Source organism: Loxodonta africana, chromosome 17 (genome assembly GCF_030014295.1).
Source record: "Loxodonta africana isolate mLoxAfr1 chromosome 17, mLoxAfr1.hap2, whole genome shotgun sequence".
Lineage (NCBI taxonomy): Eukaryota > Metazoa > Chordata > Mammalia > Proboscidea > Elephantidae > Loxodonta > Loxodonta africana.
The window spans coordinates 1167995-1192750 of NC_087358.1; the positions used below are offsets into that span (position 1 = coordinate 1167995).

Sequence of the window (24756 nt, forward strand, 5' to 3'; positions counted from 1 at the left end):
GATGTCAGCTTAGAGTGGTGAGATTGGGTCTGTAATGTGATCCAGAGGCCTGGTTGGTAGCCTGAGGAGCCATAACTAGCAATCCTGGCTCCCGTGGCAAACAGCGTGCAAAAAACCCGAAAACCAACTTCTTAAGTCAGTGTGGCTCCCAGAAGGGTGCAGTTAGCAATGCACACCATCTGGAAGCTTTCTATTTTAGCGGATCATTCTGGCTAACTCGACGCTGAGCTTTTTAAATTACTGTTTAAGATTTATGTGACCTCGAAATGGTCATGACCTGGGTCAAAAAGTCCTCATCTCCCTGTTCTCATTATAGTTCTGATTTTGATTTAAAATGAGAAAATGTATTATTACTAAATAGCAATTTGTTTCGTGAACTAAAATTTTTCCAACATAAGGTCCAAGAAGAAAAAAAATTGGTAAAAAGACCCCTTCCTGGCTGTAGCTCGGTGGAACAATCCAGTCAATTGGTATAATACAGTTTAGAGTTTCCATTCTACCTCCTAATTTGGTGAGTAGCACCTGGGGTCTTAAAACTTTGCGAGCTGCCGTCCAAGGTATGACAGTTGGTCTCCATTCGCCTGGGGCAGCAGAGGAAGAAGGAGAGTCAGGAACCGAGAAGATGGAGTGCAGGTCTCACTGCCTCCATGAGATCAGAAGGACTGGATGGTGCCCGGCTACCATTACTGAATGTTTGGATCACAAACGATAGATCGATACTGGTCAAAAAGGAGGAGAAGGTGGAACGGAACTTTAGATTCTTAAAATTCCAGACTTACGGGACCCACTGAGACCAGAGGAACCCACAAAACTGCTGCCCTGAGATATTCTTTACACCTTGGACCAGAACTATCCCTTGAAGTCACCCTTAGACTAAACCACAGTTCAGCTTGATTAATAAGGAACGTGTGCCTTGAGTGTTGTGTTGTCTTAGAAGATTATACACAGTGAAACCTGCGATAGCCAGAACCTGTGCAAGGCAGAAAGCTGTCAGGGAAAAACCAAAAAAACCAAACCTGTTGCTGTCAAGTCGATTCCGACTCATAGTGGCCCTACAGGGAAGGAAAACTCAAATATTTTCCACTAAAATGAGAGATAGAAAAGTGGTGAAACTTCACCCTGTCGAATGCGGAAAACTTGCAAGACCCAGCAAAACAAGGCGGTCCCGTGGAGTCTCGGCTCTCACAGGTTTCACTGTATATGCGACCAAACTGTCAACAGTAAATATGCAGTATGGATGGGAAGAGCAGGGTAGCGGGAGTCTTAAATTAAATACGCAGTATGGATGGGAAGACCAGGGTAGCGGGAGTCTTAAATTAAAGGTGATGAAACAATTTCAGTAGAAAGAGCCATATTGCTAACACGGTGTGAAGAATGTACCAAGCCACTGAACTGTACGTGTGGAAGTTGTTGAATGAATGCATATTTTGCGCTGTACCTTTTCACCAAAATATTTACTTTCACCAAAATAAGTATTATAAAGAAAAAAAAAAGTCTCTCTCCTGGTTAAAAGACTTTATACTCTTATGCTAGAGCCCTGGTGGCGCAGGGGTTAAGAACTAAGGCTGCTAACCAAAACGTCGGCGGTTCAAATCCATCAGCTGCTGCTTGGGAACCCTGTGGGGCAGGTCTTCTCCGTCCTACAGACTCGCTGTGAGTCAGTATCAGCCTCACAGCAACAGGTTTGTTTTGTTTTTTTCTCTTTGCTCCTATGCCAGTGGTTAAGCATTTTGAGTTCTGAACCTTTCCAAAATCTGTCATGTCCCCAGCCCTCAGTACTAGCGCTGGAAGCGTGCCAACAGACCAGCAAAATATGGTTTCTAACATACTTCCAAAGGTTGGGCCGACCACACACCAGCCACTGTGGCAACTGTGCGCACAGCCTTGAGCTGACTGGATGTCTTCTTCACGTGAATCAGAGTCTCTACGACGCACCCACAAGCGTTCTCCCCCACATGAACGGTCCTGGTGCTTCCAAGGCTGTCTTCTGGGGTTATTAGTGTTACTCTCCTGTTTCACGTTTGCTGATAACCTGTTGCCCTTGAGTCAGTTCCTACTCATGGCAGCCCTATAGGACAGAGTAGACCTGCCCATAGGATTTCCAAGGGTGTAAGCTTTTTTTTTTTTTTTTTTAAGCTTTATGGAAGCAGACTGCTACATCTTTTCTCTCGTGGAGCAGCTGGTGGGTTCAAACCGCCAACCTTTTGGTCAGCAGCTGAGCGCTTAGCCACTGCACCACCAGAGCCCCTCATTTGCTGATATGTCCGTAAAAAAGTAGCTGCCGTTGAGTCGAGTCCAACTCATGGTGCCCCTACAAGTATCAGAGTAGAACTGTGCTCCATGGGGTTTTCAGTGGCTATTATTTGGAAGTACATTGCCAGGCCTTTCTTCCTAGGAGCCTCTGGCTGGACTTGAAGCTCCAGCCTTTTGGTTAGTAACCAAGGGCATTAACCATTTGCACCGCTCAGAGACTCCAGTATGTCCATGTGTATTGCTGTTGGTTTGGAAATCTAGCAGGGCCACCCGCCCTGGGACGATAGGAGCACAGGGCAGTCAGAGCAGTCCGCAGTGGCTCACTAATGCCCTGACTCGCATTCTGTCACTCTTGGCTATGAAAACGGTCAGAGGAAGCCATGAACAATAACGGCTTGCAACAGAACGTCCGTCCCCTTCTTTTTGCCCCAGCTGTTCAATCCTACAACTCTCTAGGGGCTGTCGTCACTGCATTTTCTTCCTGGACTTGAAACATTTAAGTTTCATACATACTCGTATCCTTCTTTTTTTTATACTAAACAATTGGAACTACTTTGCTGGTTTGAATGTTAGGAAAAAAATAAGAAAAAATGTTTATATAAAGCCATTCAGGGCCACAATAGAATGGACCCTGGTAGAATGGGAGAAAAATGTGGAACAGAACCTCAAATTCCTAAAACAAACAAACGACAACAAAAATCCCAGCCTACCGGACTGAGACTGGAGGACCCTCTGAGACTGTCACCCTGAGATACTCTTCAAACCTTGAACCAAAACTAACCCCTGGGGTCACCTTGTAGCTAAATAACAAATTGGCTCAAAAAATAACATCATCCGTAAGTACTGTGCTCCTTTAGAAGACCACCTGTATCAGACCAGTCGTCAGCAATTACTTTAAAACAAAGATGAGAATGTAAGGGGGCAGGGAAACTAGATTAATGGAAACAGAACAACCAGAAGGGAAATTACGAGCTTGCTCATGCATTGTGAAATTGGTCACACATGGTGAAGGATGCAGCCAAAGCCACTGAGCTGCTTTAGTGGACACCGTTGAATGGGAACCTAAACTGCTGCGTAAACCTTCACTGAAAACACAATAAAACATTATTAAAAAAAAAAAAAAAAAAGTCATTCAGAATATGTAATGGGAAAACAACACATTTTGAGCTTAGAAAATTAGAAATTGCATGGATACAAAAAGTATCCATTTTATTTTTTTGATAGAGAAGAAAAATTACAGTTAAAGTCAGGCATCAGAATCAGGTCTAGAATTATAATTTTTTTGTGTCTAAAGTATAAAAGATAAATATATATTTGGAGAGAGAGCAAGAGCCCTGGTGGTGTTGCTAGCCGAAAGGTTGGCAGTTCGACTCTACCAGGCGCTTCCTGGAAACCCTATGGGGCAGTTCTGTAGGGTCGCTATGAGTCGGAATCGACTCCACGGCAGTGGGCTTTGTATTGTTTTGTTTGAACAGATGGCAGCGAGACTAGTGCTGGTTCACTGAACTTCCTTGCAGGAGGCCTGGGTTCGATTCCTGGCAGAACGCCTCTTGTGCAGACACTGCCCGTCTGTCATTGGGGTCTTACATGTTGCTGTGATGTTGAAAAGGTTTCAGCTGAGCTTCCAGACTAGGACAGACTAGGAAGAAAGGCCTGGTAATCTGTTCCCCAAAATAGCCAGAGAAAACCTTACGGGTCACAGTGGACCAGTCCTGTTGTGCATGGGGCCAGCTCAGTCGCAGCCAACAACAGCACTGATGCCTGTGTTTCTGTTTCCGGGTGGGTTGTGCCTTTTGAGATGATGTGTGTCGTTACCCAGGAATGATTTGTGGCTGTTGTTTTTTCCCCAGAATGTCGAGTGGTGAAATCCACTTCTTACACCAAAATCGCTCCATCTTCGCGCAGGAGCACCACCAAGAGCCCAGGACCTTCCAGGCGCAGCAAATCCCCAGCGTCCACCAGCTCAGGTAAGGCAGCTCGGGTAGGGTGGCTCAGGTAGGGCAGCTAAGGTAAGGCAGCAAAAGAGACATGAGTCAGCCGTGGCCACTGTACTTCCGACGCACAGTGAGCAGAGGCGTGGGAAGCGCAGTGTGGGAGGTTTTTATGATCGTGCAGATTCCGGTTTATAATTTTAGAACACATTAGAGTTCTTGAACAGATTTGCTGGAGTCTAGCATGTTGGCTGTAAGACAAAGCATCAAGCTACTGGAAAAACTTACTTAGTGAAGACTCAGGAAACCCAAATTTGCCCACAGATAGAAGTACACTACCAACTTGCTTCACCGCTACCATGAAGGTTAACCCTCAGGCTAAGGGCGCCAACTCCAGAAGTCCCTGTTAAAACATCGATTCCACCTGGGAATAGCTTACAGACTTTCCGGTTCCTGTTGGTGGAGACTTTTTTTAACACAGGCTGGTGGCACAGTGGTTAAGCACTTGGTTGCTAACCAAAAGGTCGGTGGTTCAAACCTACCATCTGCTCCACAGTAAAGGATGAGGCAGCCTGCTTCCATAAAAATTACAGCCTTGGAAACCCCGTAGGGCAGTTCCTCTCTGTCCTGTCGGGTCACTGACAGTCGTAATCGACTTGACTGCCGTGGATTTGGTTTTTTGTTTAACGCACTTTTTATTCCAGCCATCAGTTTCTTTTCACGGCTCTGGAGGTAAAAACTACCTGTAACCAGTTGCCATCGAGTCAGCTCCAACTCATGGTGACCCCATGTGTGTCAGAGTAGAACTGTGCTCCGTGGGATTTTCCGTTTTTTTTTTTAAATTGTTGTTGAAAATATACCTGGCAAAACACACAGCAGTTCCAGGCTCCACATGTACAGTTCAGCGGCGCTGCTTGCGTTCTCCCAGTTCTGCAGTATTCTCACCCTCCTTTTCCAAATCGTTCCTCCCCGTTCACATAACTCACTACCCCAGCTGCCTGTCCGACCTCTCGGGTCGCTGTTGTTGGTTCGATCCCACACAGTTCTTTAGAAGACGTGCTCCGTAGGGTTTTCAGTGCCTGATTTTTTGGAAGTAGACTTCCAGGCCTTTCTTCTGAGGCACCTCCGGGCCTCCTCTCACTCTGCGGGTTCTCCGTGGTGGCCTGTTTGCACCACCCAGGGACTCCAGAGTTGAGGGCACGCCTCTGGGCCTCCTCTCACTCTGCGGGTTCTCCGTGGTGGCCTGTTTGCACCACCCAGGGACCCCAGAGGTGAGGGCACGCCTCTGGGCCTCCTCTCACTCTGCGGGTTCTCCGTGGTGGCCTGTTTGCACCACCCAGGGACCCCAGAGGTGAGGGCACGCCTCTGGGCCTCCTCTCACTCTGCGGGTTCTCCGTGGTGGACTGTTTGCACCACCCAGGGACCCCAGAGGTGAGGGCACGCCTCTGGGCCTCCTCTCACTCTGCGGGTTCTCCGTGGTGGCCTGTTTGCACCACCCAGGGACCCCAGAGGTGAGGGCACGCCTCTGGGCCTCCTCTCACTCTGCGGGTTCTCCGTGGTGGCCTGTTTGCACCACCCAGGGACCCCAGATGTGAGGGCATGCCTCTGGGCCTCCTCTCACTCTGTGGGTTCTCCGTGGTGGCCCTGAGCAGGATGCGTGCCGTACACAGGATGGGTCTCTCACCACCACCTTCTTCTTGGGTCTTAAGACTCATATGAATCTGTTCAGAGTTTGATGGTGTTTTTCTTATTTTGTTTTGTTTATCTCAGGAGTGAGGTCTATTTGACTACTGAAGGAATTATTATTAAATGATAGAACGTGTTGAATGGGAATTATTAAATGATACAAGTGATCTTCCCAGTGGTTATGATGTGGTACAAATGTTCCTCACAGTGGTTTTGTGATACACACGACCCTCACGGTGGTTATCAAATGATACAAACAACCCTCAGGATGGCTGCCTGGCTTCACGAAGACAGGGCAGCTCTTACAAATAGAGGAGAAAGACTTTTCAGGTCTGTGTGGAAACCTTCTGTGTGGAAACCCTTTCATATTCAGTGTTGGGTCCAGTCAGAGTCTGAGGAGAACATTAAGCCAGGGCTGCAAGACCTGCCTCCGGCCCCACCGACCCACTGCATGGCTTTGTGCAAATTACAGCCTCCATATTTTAAAGTGGAGGTGGTAGGATATGTTCTCCACAGTGTGCCAGGGAAGGAGGAACTCAGTAAGCTGGATAGCTAGACCACTCAGCCCCAGTGAGGTTCTGAAATAGTCACTTTCCCTTTGGGGGCTTCACTGACTCCTGCTGACCCCTAGAAAGGCCTCCAAATACCTTCTCCTCCAACACTTACTTAAGGTGGAAATTATGGCTGCCACCTGTCCCTTTCCACAGCCATGGCTAATGTCATAACTGGTCAGGGATATTTCCCAGATAAGCCTCAGAGCATGGCTGGTACTGGAGGAGCCCTGAGCACGGCTGGTACTGGAGGAGCCCGGAGCGCGGCTGGTACTAGAGGAGCCTGGAGCGCGGCTGGTACTGGAGGAGCCCGGGGCGCAGCTGGTACTGGAGATGAAGCTTGCTTGCCCTCCTGGCTCTGGGGTGGGCTGAGAACGCCTCCCTCAGTATGACATCACTGGCCTAGATTGGATGAAACACAAAAATGAGACTCTGCTAAAGGGTAGTTTAGGAAGGGAGTTACAATTAAGCAATAGTTAAGAGCTCGACTGCTAAGCGAAAGGTTGGCTGTTCGATCCCACCCAGCGGCTCTGCAGGAGAAAGGCCTGGCAATCTGCTCCGTGAAGATGACAGCTCAGAAACCCTTCGTGGTGTTTCTGCTCAGTCACGTGAGGTCACTGTGAGTCTGAATCGACGGCACCCAACAACAACGACAAGGTAAATACCAAAACAAAGCAAAAAACCAGTTGCCACTGAGTTGTTGCAGACACATGACAACACAGGTGTGTCAGAGTGGAACTGTGTTCCGTCAGGTTTTCAATGGCTGATTTTTTAGAAGTAGATTGCCAGGCCTTTCTTTTGAGGTACCTCTGGGTGAATGCACACTGCCAACCTTTCAGCTAGCAGCTGAGTGTTTTACCGTCTTCAACGCTCAGAGTTTCGAGTGCGGAACTTGGTAAAATTTGTCATCCTGAGCCCTTCTCCCTGAGATCCTGACTAAGGGCATAAACCTGTGAGTTAGCAAGCCCTCCTGGTGGTTCTGACTAGTTCATAATCTGTGGTTCACATTTAGAGAAACAGTGGTTCCCAGAATGAGGTCCCAGGCCAGCAGCACCAGCATCATCTGAGCATGTCTTAGAAACACAGCCTTGAGCCCCAGCCCAGACCTCCTGAATAAGAAACTCTGGAGCTGGGCGCCCACCAGTTTGGGTTTTAACAGCGCCTTCACACGAGACTAATAGCCCCCATGAACCACTGTCTCCTCTGCCTGGAGCCCTGCAATGTGGCTGCATTCACAAGCGCTTGGTGAAGGACCCTGTGGAGCAGAGCACGGACCAGACACCTGTAATGGTGTGGTCAGCAGGCGTTTATCACTCACAGAATCAACAGGACCGGAACGGGTAGAAGAGCACCCACCATCATCAGCCTGGGCTCCCTGAAGTCAGGCTCCTGTCCACAGGGTGAGATTCCATCCAGGCACGCCCCAGTTCATGTCTCGGAAGGAATGCTAAGTTCCCCTCTCCTGGGGTTAAATACTAATTGGACATTCATGTCGATGTGCCAAACAGCATGTACAGAGAGCAGGTTGGGGAAGGGTAATGAAAGAGGGCCATAAAAGTGAGGGCCCCTGTAGGCAATGGACACCATTTATTGTCCTTGTTCAGGCTCTTCTAGATTTAATGGCTCCAGAGAACAGCCCTCCTCCTTTACCCCTGAGACAGCTTAACAGAGTTCTGGGTTTCTTCCGAGGGCAGGATTTCTTCGTCACCCCCTAAAGCACGTACTTTACTTCATGTCTAATGGTAGCTGTCATGTGCATTGGCAGCTAGGGAGGCGGTGAGGGGGCAGTTATAATACAGCACACCTGTGCATCCGGCAAGACTGCAAGAACGAGATGGTGTCCAGCTAGCACTGACAGAGCGTTCTCATCAAGGACAGATAGATGGACCCTGACAGAAAGGGAGAAAAATGTGGCACAGAACTTCAAATTCTTTAAAAAAAAAAAAAAAAAAAACAGACTTACTGGACGTACTGAGGCTGGAGGAGTCCCCGAGACTATGGCCCTGAGTTGCTCCTCAAACCCGAAATTGAAACTATCCCCTGATGTCACCTTTGAACTGAGTAACAGTTTAGCCCAAAGAGTAAAGATTGTCACCCTCGAGTATTGAGTTCTTTAAAAAATTACCCGTATGAGACCAAATGGACAACAGCTATTTTAAAGCACAGACGAGAAGGTTTGAGGGCAGGGAGCTTAAGTCAATGGGAGTGAGACAACCAGAGGAGAAGTAACGAGAATGGCGACACATGAAGAATGTAACCACTGTCACCCGTCATTAGGCCTAAAAAAAGAAAAAAACTCTTAGACACCGTTAAATGGGAGCAGGTTTTGCTGTGTATATTTTCACCAAAAATAAAATATTAATTTAAAAAGTTAAAAAAAAAAAAAAAAAACAGTTCATTCCTCATGCATGCCCAAATCCCCTGGGAGAAGAGAGGACTTCTGTCTGAAGACAACCCTTCCCTGGAATGAGATTTGAGAAAAACCGTTCCCTTGTAGGAGGCACCACCTACGAGACACAGTGACAGAGTGAACCGCAGAATTGCAGTGTGGAACGCTCCCATGGGAGACCACAGGCTAACGCTGAGCTCAGCGGAGACCCTCAGCCTGGACCACAGAAGGCTACTGTAGGTAGAGCAGAACAGGAGAAAGGCCGTGTGCCCGGCCAGTCTGTCGCCCCACCCTTGGGTGCTTAGAACAACTATGGAAGACTGCAGAGGATAAAGGGGCTCTATAAAAACTGAAACACCAACGTTAAAAACGGAATTAGCCCCCGATTCAAACCAGCTTTGACAAAGCTTCCTTAGTCTTTTCTCTCTTCTTTCTCTCTTTTTCTCTCTTCTCTCTCAGTATGTATCAGGAATAAAAAAACACCAGGTGGAGGGGGCGACACTTCTAATAATCAGTCATCTAACCAAAATCTGTTGTCTTTTACCTTATAGGTGCTTTAAGAGATTCAGTATACACCCTACAGCTCTTAGCTTTTTTCTTTTCTTTTTTTTTTTTTTTTTGCTTGCTTGTTTCATTTTAAAGATCTGTAGGCAGTTACAAAGGAGACCTGGTGGTACAGTGGTTAAGCCCTCAGCTGTTAACCTGAAGGTTAGTGGTTAGAACCCACCGGCTGCTCTGAGAGAGAAATATGTGGCAGCCTGCTCTCATAAAGATTAAAAAAAAAAAAAAAGTTGCCATTGAGTGTATTCCGATGCTTCGCTACCCTGTTCCAAAAACCAAAACCAAGCCTGGTGCTGTCGAGTCAATTCCGACTCATAGTGACTCATAGGACAGAGTAGAACTGCCCCATAGAGTTTTCGAGGAGCACCTGGCAGATACCCTATTACAGCCTTGGAAACCCTATGGGGCAGTTCTGCTCCGTCCCGTAGAGTCACTATGAGTTGCGTTAAACTCCGCCGCAATGGATTTGGTTAGGCAGTTAGATCCTCTTGGGTTCAAGATGGATTTTCTTTTCTTATTTTGTCCCCATGAATCACAGAAAGATAGAGGCCAGGCCAGATCGCTGTGCCAGCCTTTCAATTAGTAGCCGAGCGCTTAACCAGTGCACCACCAGGGCTGATAATAATTTCACTTTAGAATTAACTGGTAGCATAACAGTCACTATTCTGCGGACTTATATTTATTTACCAAAAGCAATTTTGGAAATTTAAAAAAGCAAGCAGATAAATGTATTAAGTGTGCTTGTGTTTGTCATTGCCAGCCTTTGAAACGATTCCTTCTGTGAGTGTAAAATGGATGTTGTTGTTAGGTGCCGTCGAGTTGGTTCCAACTCACAGCGACCCCATGCACAACAGAACGAAACACCGCCCAGCCCTGTACCGTCCTCACAATCGTTGTTATGCTTAAGCCCATTGTTGCAGCCACTGTGTCAGTCCATCTCATTGAGGGTCTTCCTCTCTTTTGCTGACCCTCTGCTTTACCAAGCATGATGTCCTTCTCCAGGGACAGATCCCTCTGAATAACATGTCCAGAGTATGTGAGATGAAGTCTCACCATCCTTGCTCCTAAGGAGCATTCTGGTTGTACTGCTTCCAAGACAGATTTGTTCGCTGTTTTGGCAGTCCATGGTATATTCAATATTCTTCGCCAACACCGCAATTCAAAGGCATCAGTAATTCTTCTGTCTTCCTTATTCATTGTCCAGCTTTCACGTGTGTATGATGGGATTGAAAATACCATGGCTTGGGTCAGGCGCACCTTAGTCTTCAGGGTAACATCTCTGTTTTTCAACACTTTAAAGAGGAATCAGAATACACTGAAAATCACTGGCAATCGGAATGTGAAAGTTGGAAATAAAGAAGGATCAGTAGTTGGAAATTATGGCCTTGGTGACAGAAACAATGCTGGAGATCGCATGACTGAATTTTCCAAGACCAACGACTTCTTCATTTTAGATACCTTTTTTCACCAACATAAATGGCAACTGTATAAAAAAAAAAAAAAAAAAAAATTTTTTTTTTTTTAGTACACGTGGACCTCGCCGATTAAAACACAGAAGGTAATGTAATGGGGCAGGGAAACTAGGTTAATGGAGACTTAATAATCAGAACAAAAATAATGAGAATGCTCACACATTGTGAAGAACGTAACCAACATCACTGAACAGCTTGTGTAGAAACTGTTGAATGGGAGCCTAAACCACTGTGTAACCTTCACCGAGAAAACAGGAAAATACTGGATGGAACACGTTGTTTCAACAACAACAGATTGGTTCCAGCTAGTGTTTGTGTGTTCTGTGGTTTCCATGAAGCCCTTGTCAACTCTAGTTAAAACCTGGTTGATTGATCACCAGTAACTTGGAATTTGTGATCAGTAAGCCATGCCTGGTCGTATCATTGCCGTGAAGAAAGTAGAGACCAAACCCATTCTGAAGTGTGTATGTTCTTACACATCGATGTTGCCCCAAACCCAATTTCCACTATGAACCGGACTTTTTTAAAATAATATTTTATTGTGTTTTTGGTGAAGCTTTACGCAGCAGTTTAGGTTCCCATTCAACAATGTCTACACGAGTTGTTCGGTGACATTGGTTACGTTCTTCACAATCTGTGAGCATTCTCATTAGTTTCGTTCTGGTTGTTCAGCTGCCGTTAATCTAGTTTCCCTGCCTCCTGACATTCTCATCTTTGTTTTAAAGTAATTGTTGACCGACTGGTCTCACATAGGTGATTTTTTAAAGGAGCACAGTACTTACAGATGATATTTGTTATTTTTTTTTTTTTTGAGCCAATTTGTTATTTAGCTACAAGGCGACCTCGGGTTAGTTTCAGTTTACGGTTTGAAGAGTATCTCAGGGCAGTAGTCTCGGGGAGTCCTCCAGTATCAACCAGTCCAGTACGTCTGGCTTGTTTGTTTTCAGGAATTTGAAGTTCTGTTCCACATTTTTCTCTCATTCTGTCAGTGTCCATCTATTCTGGTCCTGACTGGAATGGTCAGTAGTGGTAGCCGGGCACCATCTAGTTCTTCTGGTCTCAGCATAGATGAGGCTGCAGTGCACGTAGACTCTGTCCTGTAGACTTGTTTCTTCTTTGAGTCTTTGGTTTCCTTCTTTCTCTTTCGTTCTAGTCTAGTAGAGACCAACAGTTATATCTTAGATGGCTACTCATAAGCTTTTAGGATCCCAGACACTAATCACCAAACTATGATGTAGAACATAGCTTCATGAACTGTGTTATGCCGACAGACCGAGATGTCCCATGAGACTATGGTGAACCTGACTTTTTAATGTTAAAGAATCCTTACCTTGGTTTCCCACACCTGGAACAACCTGAATTTCTACTTCTGTCCTAGTATTCGTCTTCCTCCATTGTGCCCAAATTGGAACATGTTATAAAGTTAAGATTTGCTCAGTTTCTGTGCCGTGCGGCTGTAATGACAATACTGTTAACGTATTTAAGTGAAACACCTTACACAGGACTTTCACCTCTTTTGTCTGTTTTAATCCTCCCAGCAATCTTCCAACAATAAGCAAGTAAAACAGGATATTATTATTTCCGTTTTTATAGGTAAAGAAGCAGAGGCAGGGTTGGGACCCCTGCTTTGCCCCCCAAAAACCAAACCCAAACCAGTTGCCATCAAGTCATTTCCAACTCATGGCAACCCCGTGTGCTTCAGAGTAGAACTGGGCTCCACACGGTTTTCACGGTTGTGACCATTCAGAAGCGGGTTACCAGGGTTTTCTTCCCAGGCACCTCTGGGTGGACTCGAGCCACCAACCTTTCAGTTAGAAGCCAAGTGCTTAAGCATTTATGCCACTCAGGGACTCGCCGCTTCGCCCAGAGTCACCAAATCACGAAGTGGCAGTGCAGACCTGGTACCCAGCCTTCCAGTGCTCTGGGCATCGCAGGCTGGCAGTCCTCAGTACCAGCCTTATCCTCTGCGTGTTAACGTTTTGCTTTCCAGGGAACAGCTAGTACAGTACCTGTTTTGAGATGATAGTTCCCAAAGTCCCAACACCCTGCAGCGTAGGCATAAGTAGTAGTGCCAAACCACGTGAATTCCAAGAGGTGCAGGGATCCAGCCCGACTTCATGGCATGCTTCACCGGGCAGAAACCTGCACTCGTAGGTCAGAGCCAGAGTCCTCGATAAATCTTCCGCGTTTCCTACCTGTTTCTCCTCTTAGCACTAAAGGAAGTTCAGAGGAATTCATTCCTGTAAGGTGATTATTTTCACATTCTGAGGTATCACCACAGGCTGGGGATGCCAACAATGCAGGGTTAAAGCAGCGGCCCCTGCTCCCAAGAAGCACACAGACGGAGCCCCAGTAATTTACAGGTAACAGGAGTCCACGCCGCGGTTGGATTCTTAGTGATCCCCATGACAGAAAGGGCCCCACAAAGGCAGCAGGAGCTGGAAAGGGGAAGCCAGGGGCCCTGGTAACACACAGAGAATAACGAGTCCCCAGACAATCCAATGCCTACGTCACCCAGTGCGGTGATGCAAAAAAATTGGAAAAATGGTTTTTTGTTGCTTCTGAAAGAAGTAAGACGATACGAAGGGCATTTACAAAGCGTGGTTAATATGGGTTGCATCCTTACATGTATGTCTGTCTGTGAATACAGACGTCTCATAAAATGTGCAGTTTAAAAGGTAAAATTCTTTTAGACAAATTCCTTTTCTGAACGGGAAAGTTATAACAAAACATCTCAAAAAATAAGACTGTAAAACCAAGCCAGTTGCTGTCAGGTCAGGTCTGACTCATGGCCACCCCACGTGTGTCAGGGTGGAACTGGGCTCTGTAGGGTTTTCAAAAACTGATTTTTGGGCAGTGGGTTGCCAGTCCTTTCTTCCAAGGCACCTCTGGGTGGACGAACCTTCAACCTTTGGTTAGCAACTGAGGATGTTAACCGTTTGTGCCATCCAAATATACCCTAATGAGATTTCAACAAAAACTGATAAATTTGAGTTTTGTTTCTATTGCTTCCTTAGTATTAAAAGTATGAAAAAGTCCTGTTACCTTTCTTGAATTTTCATTACTAGAGTCTTACTTAAAACTTCCAAACAAACCCGACTCACTGCAGTTGAGTCGATTCCGACTCACAGCGACTACAGGACAGAGTAGCACTGCCCCATAGAGTTTCCAGGGAGCGCCTGGTAGATTCGAACTGCCGACCTCTTGGGTAAGCAACTGTAGCACTTAACCACTGCGCCACCAGGGTTTCCACTTAAAACTTACAGACTTCCAAATGTTGACCTATCCTTGAACTGTTAGAAAGGAGTTTGATTTGTGTATCTTTTCTTTTTAGAATTTTTACTCCTAATTAAATAGTCAACCGCCTTTTTCTCGCAGAGTGACCCCTGTTCTTTAGAACTCCTAGCTACGGTAGTCACAGTAAACGTTGTTGTTGCTGGCTGCCGTAATGTGGACTCCGACTCTGTCACCGTAATGTGACCCCATGTGACAGAGCAGAACTGCCCCATAGGGTTTCCCAGGCTGTAATCTTTATGGGAGCAGATGGCCAGGTTTATGTCCCATGGGAACCCCTGGGCAGGTTCAAACCTCCAACCTTTTGGTTAGCAGTCAAACACTTAACCACTTTGCTACCGGGCCTCCTTGTGGTGCAAATAGTTCAGAGCTAAGTGGCTAACCGAAAGGTGGCAGTGTGAACCCACCCAGAGGCACCTTGGAAGAAGGTCCTGGTGACCTACTTCCAGAAGGTCACAGCCCCTGGGAACTCTGTGGGTACAGTTGTGCTCTGATGTATGTGGGGTGGCCATGCATGGGGACATCTCAACAGCAGCCGGTTTTAACACATGAAGAGCCAAAATCCCCTTCACAGCATCACTCCAAGTAAAGGTTTTGCACAGGAGACTTTAAGCCTGCCTTCCTTGCAAACTCCTGCCCTGACCTAACACCATTCCATACCCCAGGCTTAAAACGTCATTGTGTGTGACCCCTGAATCCTCCTGAAGTCTCCTTATTTCTGCTTTTCAAATTTTACTTTTTTTGTAGTTATATAAAAATATTTTATGGAACATATGCAGATAAGACAAGAATCAACCCTGGGAAAGCAAGGAGAATTTTAATTAGCTTACTAGCCCAATTTGTCAGACTCCTCTGATTCCTATCAAACACCTCAGAGGCAGACTGTTAGCTGCTAATTGTTAGCTCCCTCTGTTCCTTTGTGCTGAGATCTCAGCCTCCTATGGCCTGTGGAGGTGCTTTCCTGCCTTGGGGATCCAAAGGAATTGTCAGGGGGAAAATTGCCTCAAGAAAATCAAGAGACTGGTGATTCATCCCTTGAGTTCCACACTTTTTTCCTGCACCTGAAGCTCAATCCTCCTTCCACTCCCTTGTCCTGTACCCATCAACTCCCCAACGGCCCACCTTCTGTGTGGTCTCCAGAGACACTACTCAAAGCTCTGAACGTCCCGTTGGGGTTAGCACCCTACCTCAACTGCATCTATAAACTCTTCGCTGTTAGTACCCCAAACCCAAACCCACTGCTGTCAAGGTGATTCTGACTCATAGCGATCTCATGTGACAGAGTAGGACTGCCCCATAGGGTTTCCTAGACTGTAACTTTTTTTTTTTTTTTGTACTTTAGATGAAGGTTTACAGGACAAACTAGTTTCTCATCAAACAGTTAGTACACACGTTGTTCTATGACATTGGTTTACCAACCCCACGACATGTCAACACTCTCCCTTTTAACCCTGGGTTCCCTATTACCAGCTTTCCTGTTCCCTCCTGCCTTTCTAGACTCTGATCTTTATGGGAGCAGGTTGCCAGGTCTTTCTCCCATGTAGTCCCTGCGTGTGTTTGAACCACCAGCCCTTCAGTTAGCAGCCAAGTGCTTAACCATTGCACAACCAGGGCTCCCTGCTAGTAAAAAAAATATATATATATATTTATTTATTTATTACTAGCCCAGGTAAGTTAAAGAAAGATTTTCTGAGTAACACCTACTGTGTTCCAGGCACATATTAGGTTCCCGTGATACAAGATTACACCATAGTCCTTGTCTTCAAGTTGCTTATATTCTAGTTGGAGGCAAACATATATACCACTCCCTACATAGTGTAAGGAGCCCTGGTGGCCCAAACAATTAGGTGTTCAGCTGACAACCAAAAGGTAGGCAGTTCAAACCCACCCAGGGGCTCCGTGGGAGAAAGACCTAGCGACCTCCTCCTGTAAAGGTTACAGCCTAGGAGCCCCTATGCTTTTAACACGTTTTAGTTACATCCTCTTGCTTAGAAATGGCACTGATTCCAGGGCCAGTTTGAGAGACTTGTGTTCGTCAAGCAGTCGTTAATTCACTTTCACCCAGTGTCTGGAAATGTAAAGAGAAGACATCCTTTAATTCCAAAAAACCAAAAACCCCACCGCTGTCAAGTCATTCCGACTCATAGCAACCCTCTAGGACAGAGTAGAACTGCCCAGTAGACCGCCAAATTCTTCTCCCATGGAGCAGCTGGTGGGTCCAAACCACCAGCCTTTTCATTAGCAGCCAAGCGCTTCACCACAGCACCACCAGGGCTCCTAAAAGTAAACCAAGTATTTCCAAATTCTAGGGTCGTTCAAGACCTGTTATATTTAATTGTGAACTTCTTCTGGGGCAGGGACCTCCATGGCAGAGCCTAGCACATTCTAAGTGTACGCTGTGATTTATAGAATCCTGACGCGATGGCTCCAATTAGTAAGAGATCGTTGGTCCAAAGTGATGAAGGAAAAGGTGGAGCTGGGAACTCCGTGAGGAGTATCATGTCAAGTCCAACGTGCTTGTGGAAAATGCAGTTGATCCCTGACAGCGTAGGTGACAGCTGAGAAGCATGGCTCAGGAGTGGTGGAATTCAGACCTGCATCAGATTTCTCCCCCAGCTCTTAGGAGGCCAGTTACATAACTGAGCATCACAAACCCACAGACAGTCCAGCCTGGAGTTTAGCAGTTCTCGTTCAGGAGGTAACAAGCAGAGCAAAGGAGTACAGGCTGTAGGGTAAATGGACCCAGACAGATATGAGCAAAGGAAACCGGAACTGAGCGTAATGCAGGAGTGCTGATGAGAACTTGAGTAATTCGGAGTAATTGACTGATTCCGGATTGGAAGAATTAGTTCTTGTACCTTCTTCTCCACTTAACCGTAACCCTATTAAGTTGCCACCGTCCATCAGTTTGTCGTGCCGTGGTGGCTTGCACATTGCTGTGATGCTGGATGCTGTGCCACCAGTATTTCAAACACCAGGAGGGCCACCCATGGTGGACAGGTTTCAGCCGAGCTTCCAGAACTAAGACTCAGAAGAAAAGCCTAGAGACCCACTTCTGAAAATTAGCCAAGAAAAACTCTATGGCTCAAAACAGAACATTATCCGCTATAGTGCTGGAGGATAAGTCCCCTATGTTGGAAGACACTCAAAGACACAGTGGCCAAAACAACAGACCCGAGCACACCAGTGATTGTGACGGTGGCGCAGGACCCGGCAGCGTTTCGCCCTGTTGTGCCTGTGTCACCATGAGCAGAAGCTGTCACAAAGGCAGCCAAGAACATATGAAGTTTTCCCATTTAAGAGAAAAAGTGTTTGTAATAAGAACCTCTATAAAATAATTTGTTATAAGTTGAATTTTAATAAACCTGTGAGTCAGAATCAACTTGACAGCACACAACAACAACGACACTAAATAAGTAGATCCCTGGTGGTGCAACAGATAAGCACTCGGCTGCTGACCAAAAGGTTGGCAGTTCAAATCCACCCAGAGGTTCCACAGGAGAAAAACCTGGAGGTCTGCTCCCTTGGAGATTACAGCCTGGAAAAGCCCACGGGGCAGTTCTCCTCTGTCACAGTGGGATCGCTGTGAGTCAGAATGGACGGCACACAGCAACACCGACACTCAGTGAGTAACAAAGCCCTTTTTATGGATCCTCAGTGACCTCCGGTATTACAGAATAAAAACAAGAAGGCTCAGAATGTGTGTGAAACTTAGTAATGAATGAAATTGTTCATTCAGCAGTGACTCAGAAGCAAGGTGCGGGGCACCCTCTGATTGTCAAGAACCATCTTAAATGGTTACCTGTGCTTTTCGGGTAGCCGGAGGAAGGGTCTGAGCAGACCTCTGACTCGAAGAATGCACCTTGTGCCCAAGTTTCAAGCAGGTTGTGCACCAAAAATGTTTGATTATAACTGATGTGTTTGGCACAGAGCTTCGTTTTTCCAGAGACGTGGCAGCAGAAGTTGACACCCTGAGTCTAGTGGTTTCAAATAAAGGAGGTTGGGAGCCTGAGTAACCCAGTGGTGGAGAGAGAGACCTGGATGTCCCTAGCCAGACAGACAGGGAACAAGAGCCCTGGACGTGTTCTGAGCTGCCAACAGGCCACTCAGAAAAAAGGTGCAGTTTTTTGAGTGAGACCCAGCCCTAGCTCTGCCAGCTTCCAGCTGTTTGTCTTTGGGCAAGAGCCACTTCTCTGAAACTCAGTTTCCTCACTGAAAACAGGAAAAGTTACACCAGCCTGCAGTGTGAGATGAATGTCACGTAAAGTGCTTCAGTTCACCGAGTCCACGCTCCATATGTCCTTCCCAGCCTACTCCCTTCTAGCCTTCGTCTTTTTCAGCCAACCGATTACCAAGTCCTATAGCTCTTTCCAGAAACCCTGGTGGCGCAGTGGTTAAGACCTACGACTGCTAACCAGAAAGTCGGCAGTTCAGATCCACCAAGTGCTCCTTGGAAACCCTATGGGGCAGTTCTACTCTGTCCTTTAGAGTCGCTATGAGTCGGAATTGACCCAAAGGCAATGGGTTGGGTTTTTTTGGTTGGTAGATTTTACTGGGAGCCCTGGTGGCTCAGTGGTTAAGCACTCGCTGCTGACTGAAAGGTGGTTCAAGCCCCCGCAGTGGCTGTATGGGAGAGAGACATCTGGTCCCAGAAAGATTACAGCCTAGAGAACCCTATGTGGTGGTTCTGCTCTGTCCTAAGGTCTTTCCGAGTCAGAATCAACTTGATTGCAAACAGCGGCATCGATTTTACCTCTTAAATCTCTGGAATATTTCCTTCATCCCTGGCGCCAGCGATGCCCCCATCTCTGACCACGGCTGTTCACTGCTGTTGAGTCAGCGTCCACTTGCGAAGACCCCATGCACAACGGAGTGAGACGCTGCCCAGTCCTGGCCATCCCCGTGACTGGTTTTTGGGTGGGACCACTGTGATCCGTAGGGTTTTCACCAGCTGACTTTCAGAAGCAGATAACCAGGCCTAATGCGCCACGCTGTCTCCTACCTCAACATTCTCTTATGGGACATCACAGTATTTTTTCCCTCTAGACCATTTTGGAGGTGCCCTGGTGGCACAGCGGTTAAGTGCTCGACTGCTAACTGAAAGGTCAGTGGGTCATACCCACCCAACAGCTCCTTAGGAGAAAGACCTGGTGACCTGCTCCTGTAGAGATTACAGCCTTGGAAACCCTATGGGGCAGTTCGGCTCTGTCGCTGGGGTTGCTATGAGTCGGAATGATCTTGCAGGCATCCCAAAACCACAGTTGCTGATTCAGTTATCTGATTTTCCCCTAAGCTAGAAGGCCGAGGCAGTTAGGGGAGGTTGTGGTGAAGACTGTAGGTTCTGGGTTACCCTGGTTAAATTCCTGGCCCTGTGCCATATTTGCTTGTCATCATTATGCCTCAGTTAAAATGGGAAAAATAATGCTGCTTGCCTCATAGAGTTATTAAAACCAAAACCAGTCGCTGTCACGTCAGTTCTGTCTCATGCCGACCCCATGGGTGCAGAGTGGAATTGTGCTCCATGGGGTTTTCAAGGCTGTGGCCTTTGGGAAACAAATCACTAGTCCTCTCTTCTGAGGCACCTCTGGGTGGGTTTGAACCGCCAGCCTTAAGGTTAGTGGCTGCACACTTAACCATTTGTGTGCCACTCAGGGACTCCCATAGAGTTACCGTTAGGGTTAGGTACATACATACATATATATATATATTTATGTGTGCATATATTCTCATTTAATGTGCATGGGTATACTCATTTAATATATAACTGTACGTACACACACATACACACACACAAACACATTGTTGTGTGCCATCGAGTCAATTCCAACTCTTTGCCCTGTAGGGTTACCTAGGCTGTAATCTTTATAGGAGCAGATCGTAAAGTTTTTTTCTCCTGAGACACTGCTGGGTGGGTTCAAACCACCAACCATTTGGTTAACAGCTGACCATTTAACCTTTTTGCCACCAGGGCTCCTATATATATATGTGTGTGTGTGTGTGTGTGTGTGTGTATTTACGTATATATATATATTAAAATTTTTTTATGTGTGTATATATGTATGTTTCATAGGAAATAAGTGTGGGATAATCTAAGATGCTACGTAATTGTCGTTAACCACTGGACTCCCACACCTGTCGTGTCCTGTGCCGACCCACCTGCGCCTAGCACAGTGCTAACGCATAGTGAGCATTCTGCACATGTTTGTGGAATGAATGCATAGATCAGGTATTACAAATTGTTATACGTGCCTCACACATCACACATCATGAATCCTGACTAAAGGCAGCCTGTCATTACTGTTGTTGATGTTTTATTTATTTAAGCGAGCCATTTCTAATGCTGTTTTCCTGGGAGTCCATTTTCCCCTTTTCTTGACTTTCCATTCCATTGATAAGATAGTTGTTGTGTGCCGTCGAATTGATTCCAACTTATAGCAACCCTGTAGGACAGAGTGGAACAGCCCCATAGGCTGTCCTAGGCTGTAATCTTTAGGGGAGCCACTGGTGGGTTCGAACTCCCGACCTTTGGGTTAGCAGCCGAGCGTTTAGACACCAGAGCTCCTTGCTTAGAGGTGCCCAAAGTGAAAAGTGTGACTACTGTGTTTGCTTCCTCGTTTGCTCATTTTTTTTTTCTCTTTCCTCCCAATCTGGGCAGTCTTGAGATATGACCTAGACAAAGAAAATACTCTTAGGTTCATGAAACACTTTTTCCAGCCAGCCAGTAGGGTAAGCCTTCCCTTGTTGGCATGTGGATTCCCACTCTGCCACTGTCCTTGGCCCTCCCTTTGGGGCCACTGACGGCGAGGCCGCACAGGCAAGGAGGCCTGGGCCTCTAGCGGAGTCCACAGAGCCGGCTCTGGTGAACAGAACCCTTCCCAGCGCTTTCATGATCCACCAAAAGCTGTCATTTGATTTTTCTCAAAAGGAAGCACCAAAGTACATTTCAGACAAAATTACAAATTAGTAGCAGTGTGGGGTACGGGCATTTTTGAAGGTTTTTGAGGAAACTGAGAAAGCAGAGAGCACCTGTTTGTGTGGCAACACTCTGCTCTGAGACGCCAACACAGGCTGCACCTTAGCAGGGAAGGCTGTGAGGTGGTGCTTGTCACCCCGGAGCCACCAGCCTTCGGAAGAGCTATTGGCATTCTGATTTCCCGATGAGTCACTGGGGCTCTTGCCCCCAGAGGTAACTCATTATGATTCAGTGCGAAGTGAGTGTCGGGGTGGGGGCTGCAGGGCCCCTCCTGGCTTGAGGCTTAATTGACACCTTGGATGTAGCCTGAGACAGCACCCGCACCTCCCACTGCTGCTGGGAAGACGTCAGCCTTACGCAGAAAAGGCGTCTGCGGCATCTCATCCAGCCTGCTGGGGAGCAGCCTCAGCAGCCTCAGCCACCCCTAACTGATCGAGCGCTTCCGTCTCTGCCTGCTGGCTCGGTGCTGAGAAGGGAGGCCGCCTCGCTAGTGTCAGCTCCAACACTAAGACAGAGTCCATGCTAGAACTCAGAGAAGGTAAGTTCAGTGCCTGAGCGCCGACCCAGCCCTCGTGGAGCTGTTTGCTCTGCACCCCCAGAGTGTCTGTGCCTCCCTGCTAATTCCTCGTTGACTGGAACAATCAGGTTGTCATTTTTACAGGTAAAATAGACGGCCTGATGTATCTGATAAAACCATGCCTTTAAGTGTTTTTGATTGTTCTCAGAGGGGATATCATCTGGAGAAAAATCACTGCTTACTTGAACTTTGTGGCTTTGATTTGGCTTAGGGATAATGTTGTATGAAAGTCTCGAGAATCAGGTTGCATTCCAGTGATTTAAACCTGTTAGAAAGCAGTTTTTGTCTTCAGTACCAGCAGAGACAAACCCTGAGAGTTTTTGAGCATCCGTGGCCGGTGACTCTGTGCCGCTCAAAGCAGGTCTGTCCAGCCAGGCCAGGGGCGTGGCAGGCACAGGGGGTGCACGGCTTCTAGAGGTGGGTCGTTAACCTTAAAGTGCAGGGACCCCTTCACAAGCCCTGGAAACAGCATGTGTGAGCTCTGCTAATATTTATTCCTTGTGGGAAACTAAACTAAAACGTTACAGAGGAGTTCCACTGCAAATGTCTCAGGACCTTACCACATTCCAAAAATCATCAATTAAATTCATCAGGGAAGTTAGGAAAAGCACATCTTTCTAGTTATTATGTAACCTACCGCCACACTCAGCACAAGTTTAGCAGAGCAGTGTACTTCTGAGGAAGACCATCGTCCAGGCTTTTCTGATGACCACATATATTAAGATACCCCTCTCTCATCGTGTCTTTTCTGAAAATTCCTTAACCTAACGGTTTTCTCTCTCTCTGGTTCTTTGTGCTTCTAGTTAATGGAACCCCTGGTAGTCAGCTTTCTACTCCGCGCTCCGGAAAGTCTCCAAGCCCATCACCCACCAGCCCCGGAAGCCTCCGGAAGCAGAGGGTAAGGAAACCAGCAGGCTTGTTCAAGGTCTGTGAGCCCCGGTGCAGAAGGGCGCAGCCGCCCTCTCGAGTCTCGTAATAACAGGCTAGGGCAGGAGGTGACCACTGGCGAGGTTGTTTATGACTGCTGGGGTTTCTCTTAGCTAGAACTCAAGGCTTTTCATTTCTCTGTAAACTCACCCCAGTCTTGACTCTGAGGATAATATACACATGATGCCTCCCCTCTCTGTGTGCTGAATGCATGGAAGACTTTATGGGCAGTGGTCTAGTAAGCTTCCTTCGAGGAGGCAGTGGCCTTAATTAGATGCCATCATTGCTTATCAGCCCCTTAAGGAAAGGGGAGGGCCGTGGTGGGGCAGTTGTTTTGGGACAAAGAATGGTTGTCCGGGGAGCTTAGGGCCCGAGCATCAGGAGACAAGTACCTAGGACAGGAGCCTTTGTGCGTGAGACCCCCAGTGAGCACCCCCCTCCCGCCCCACCTTCCTCACCACCTGCATTGGTTTTTTAGCCTCTTATGTCCTGAAACCCAAGTGAAGAAGTTACTGGAAACAGCGTAGGTTCTTCACGCTGAGAAGGAGGGTGATGGTTAGCTCTTCTCTCAGGCTTTGAGAGAGACTGCTCCCATGTCCTCACCCCTGTCCCGTTTGTCTTTCCAGGAAGACAGGCAAGAACAGAGAATGGGAAGGAAAGGTCGGGGAGGTGTCGGAGGTGGAAGTAGGACGCTAGCTCACTGGGTATTTTAATTGGCGAGGGCTCCTGAGAGGCTCTTGAATTCTAACACTGGATATTCCATTTGGGTCCTTTGATGATGTGTTTTGAAGTGAAGCTTCTGAGTTCCGTAAATTTAAGCTGCACCCGAGAGGGAAACCCCTCTCTTCACGTCCGTGGCCAAGTTCTGTCTGCAGCCTGCCAGAAGTGTCTTCCAGCGGGAAGTGGAGGGCGAACGGCTCAATCCGGCCCCCTCCCGCCACCCCTCCTCCACCCCTGTCCCTTTGGAACCTGTTGCATCAGATATCAGATTTGATTCTCTTTTCTGTGCTGACTCACCTGGCACCAGGTTTAGCTTTTTTAGATTTGATGAAGCCAGGGATTTGGCAGGAGCACTGCCAGTAAGTGGCTGTGTTATCTTACATAAATCTGTTATCCCCTCCAGGTTGCAGTTGAACAAAAAAAAAAAAGGAGAGAAAGAGAGAGAAGAGGCATCTTTCCAGCTAGAAAATGCAATAATTCTATTTGTTTCCTCTGAGTGCTTTCAATACGGTTGTTTTCTTGGCCCCAGTCCAGTTTGGCATTTTAAAAGTACAGGGATCATTAGTGAGTGACTCAAAGAAGAACCAGCCAAATGTGTTTAATCTTCTAAGGATGTGTCCTTGAGTGAGAACGGGCTAGTGTGGTCACTCTCGTGAACGTCACCCAGCCCTGTCCCCAGCTACAGGGCCAGTCACTGGATTGGCATAGGAAGACCTCTTTCACGGAGCATTCCCTCTCCCTTGAAATGATTCTTGGTGAGTTGTTTGTTGTTTGCAGTCAAGTCGTCGATTCCGACACACAGCGACCCCATGTGACAGAGTAGAACTTCCCCAAAGGGTTTCCTAGGCTGTCATGGCTGTCATCCACAGGAGCAGATTGCCAGGTCTTTCTCCTGTGGAGTCTCTGGGTAGGTTTGAACCATCAGCCTTTTGGTTAGCAGCCGAGTGCTTAACTGTTATGCCACCAGGGACCTCTTTGGAGAGGTCCTGTCCTCATCCTTTGAGCTAATTAAACTCGGATTCGGGATTTATGGATGCAGCTCGTGCTTAGTTACTGAGATTAAAAGACTAGTTGGGAATCCTGCTACAGACCTAGCTTCTCTCCCTGTGTGCCTGTTGTGGAGACCCGCACTTGGTGACACAAAGCTGAGCTGTCCTTTGGCTGACAGAACGAGGCTAGAATCAGCTTCTCTGCCCTCTGACTTCTTTGCTTCACTATGCTTTTGTCCAATTGAGGCAGAAGATTTCGTCCAGCTCCTAGCATTTTATGTCATTAGAATTTCCCCTTTTAGAGTCTTCTGTTGCCTTTTCAGTTAGCAATGCAAGCACCCTACTTGGGAGGAAAAAAAAAAAACAACTCCCATTTGTTTTAGGGGGGCAAAGGGTTTATCATCATCCGAAAACATTTATTAAGCACATGTCA

At 47.0% G+C, this 24756-nt stretch overlaps 1 protein-coding gene across 5 annotated transcripts in view; it reads left to right on the plus strand.

Moving 5' to 3' along the window:
- DCLK1 (doublecortin like kinase 1) overlaps positions 1–24756 on the plus strand; it is a 406473-nt gene that overhangs the window by 277817 nt on the left and 103900 nt on the right. For 3 of the 5 annotated variants that reach the window (XM_010589360.3, XM_023547224.2, XM_010589359.3), the window contains exons 5-6: positions 4104–4220; positions 22491–22585. In XM_010589360.3, coding sequence (XP_010587662.1) covers positions 4104–4220; positions 22491–22585 — 212 coding nt within the window. Of the gene's footprint in view, positions 1–4103; positions 4221–21191; positions 21649–22490; positions 22586–24756 lie in introns of those variants that run through there. The other 2 variants (XM_010589358.3, XM_023547226.2) reach the window with 2 other exon arrangements.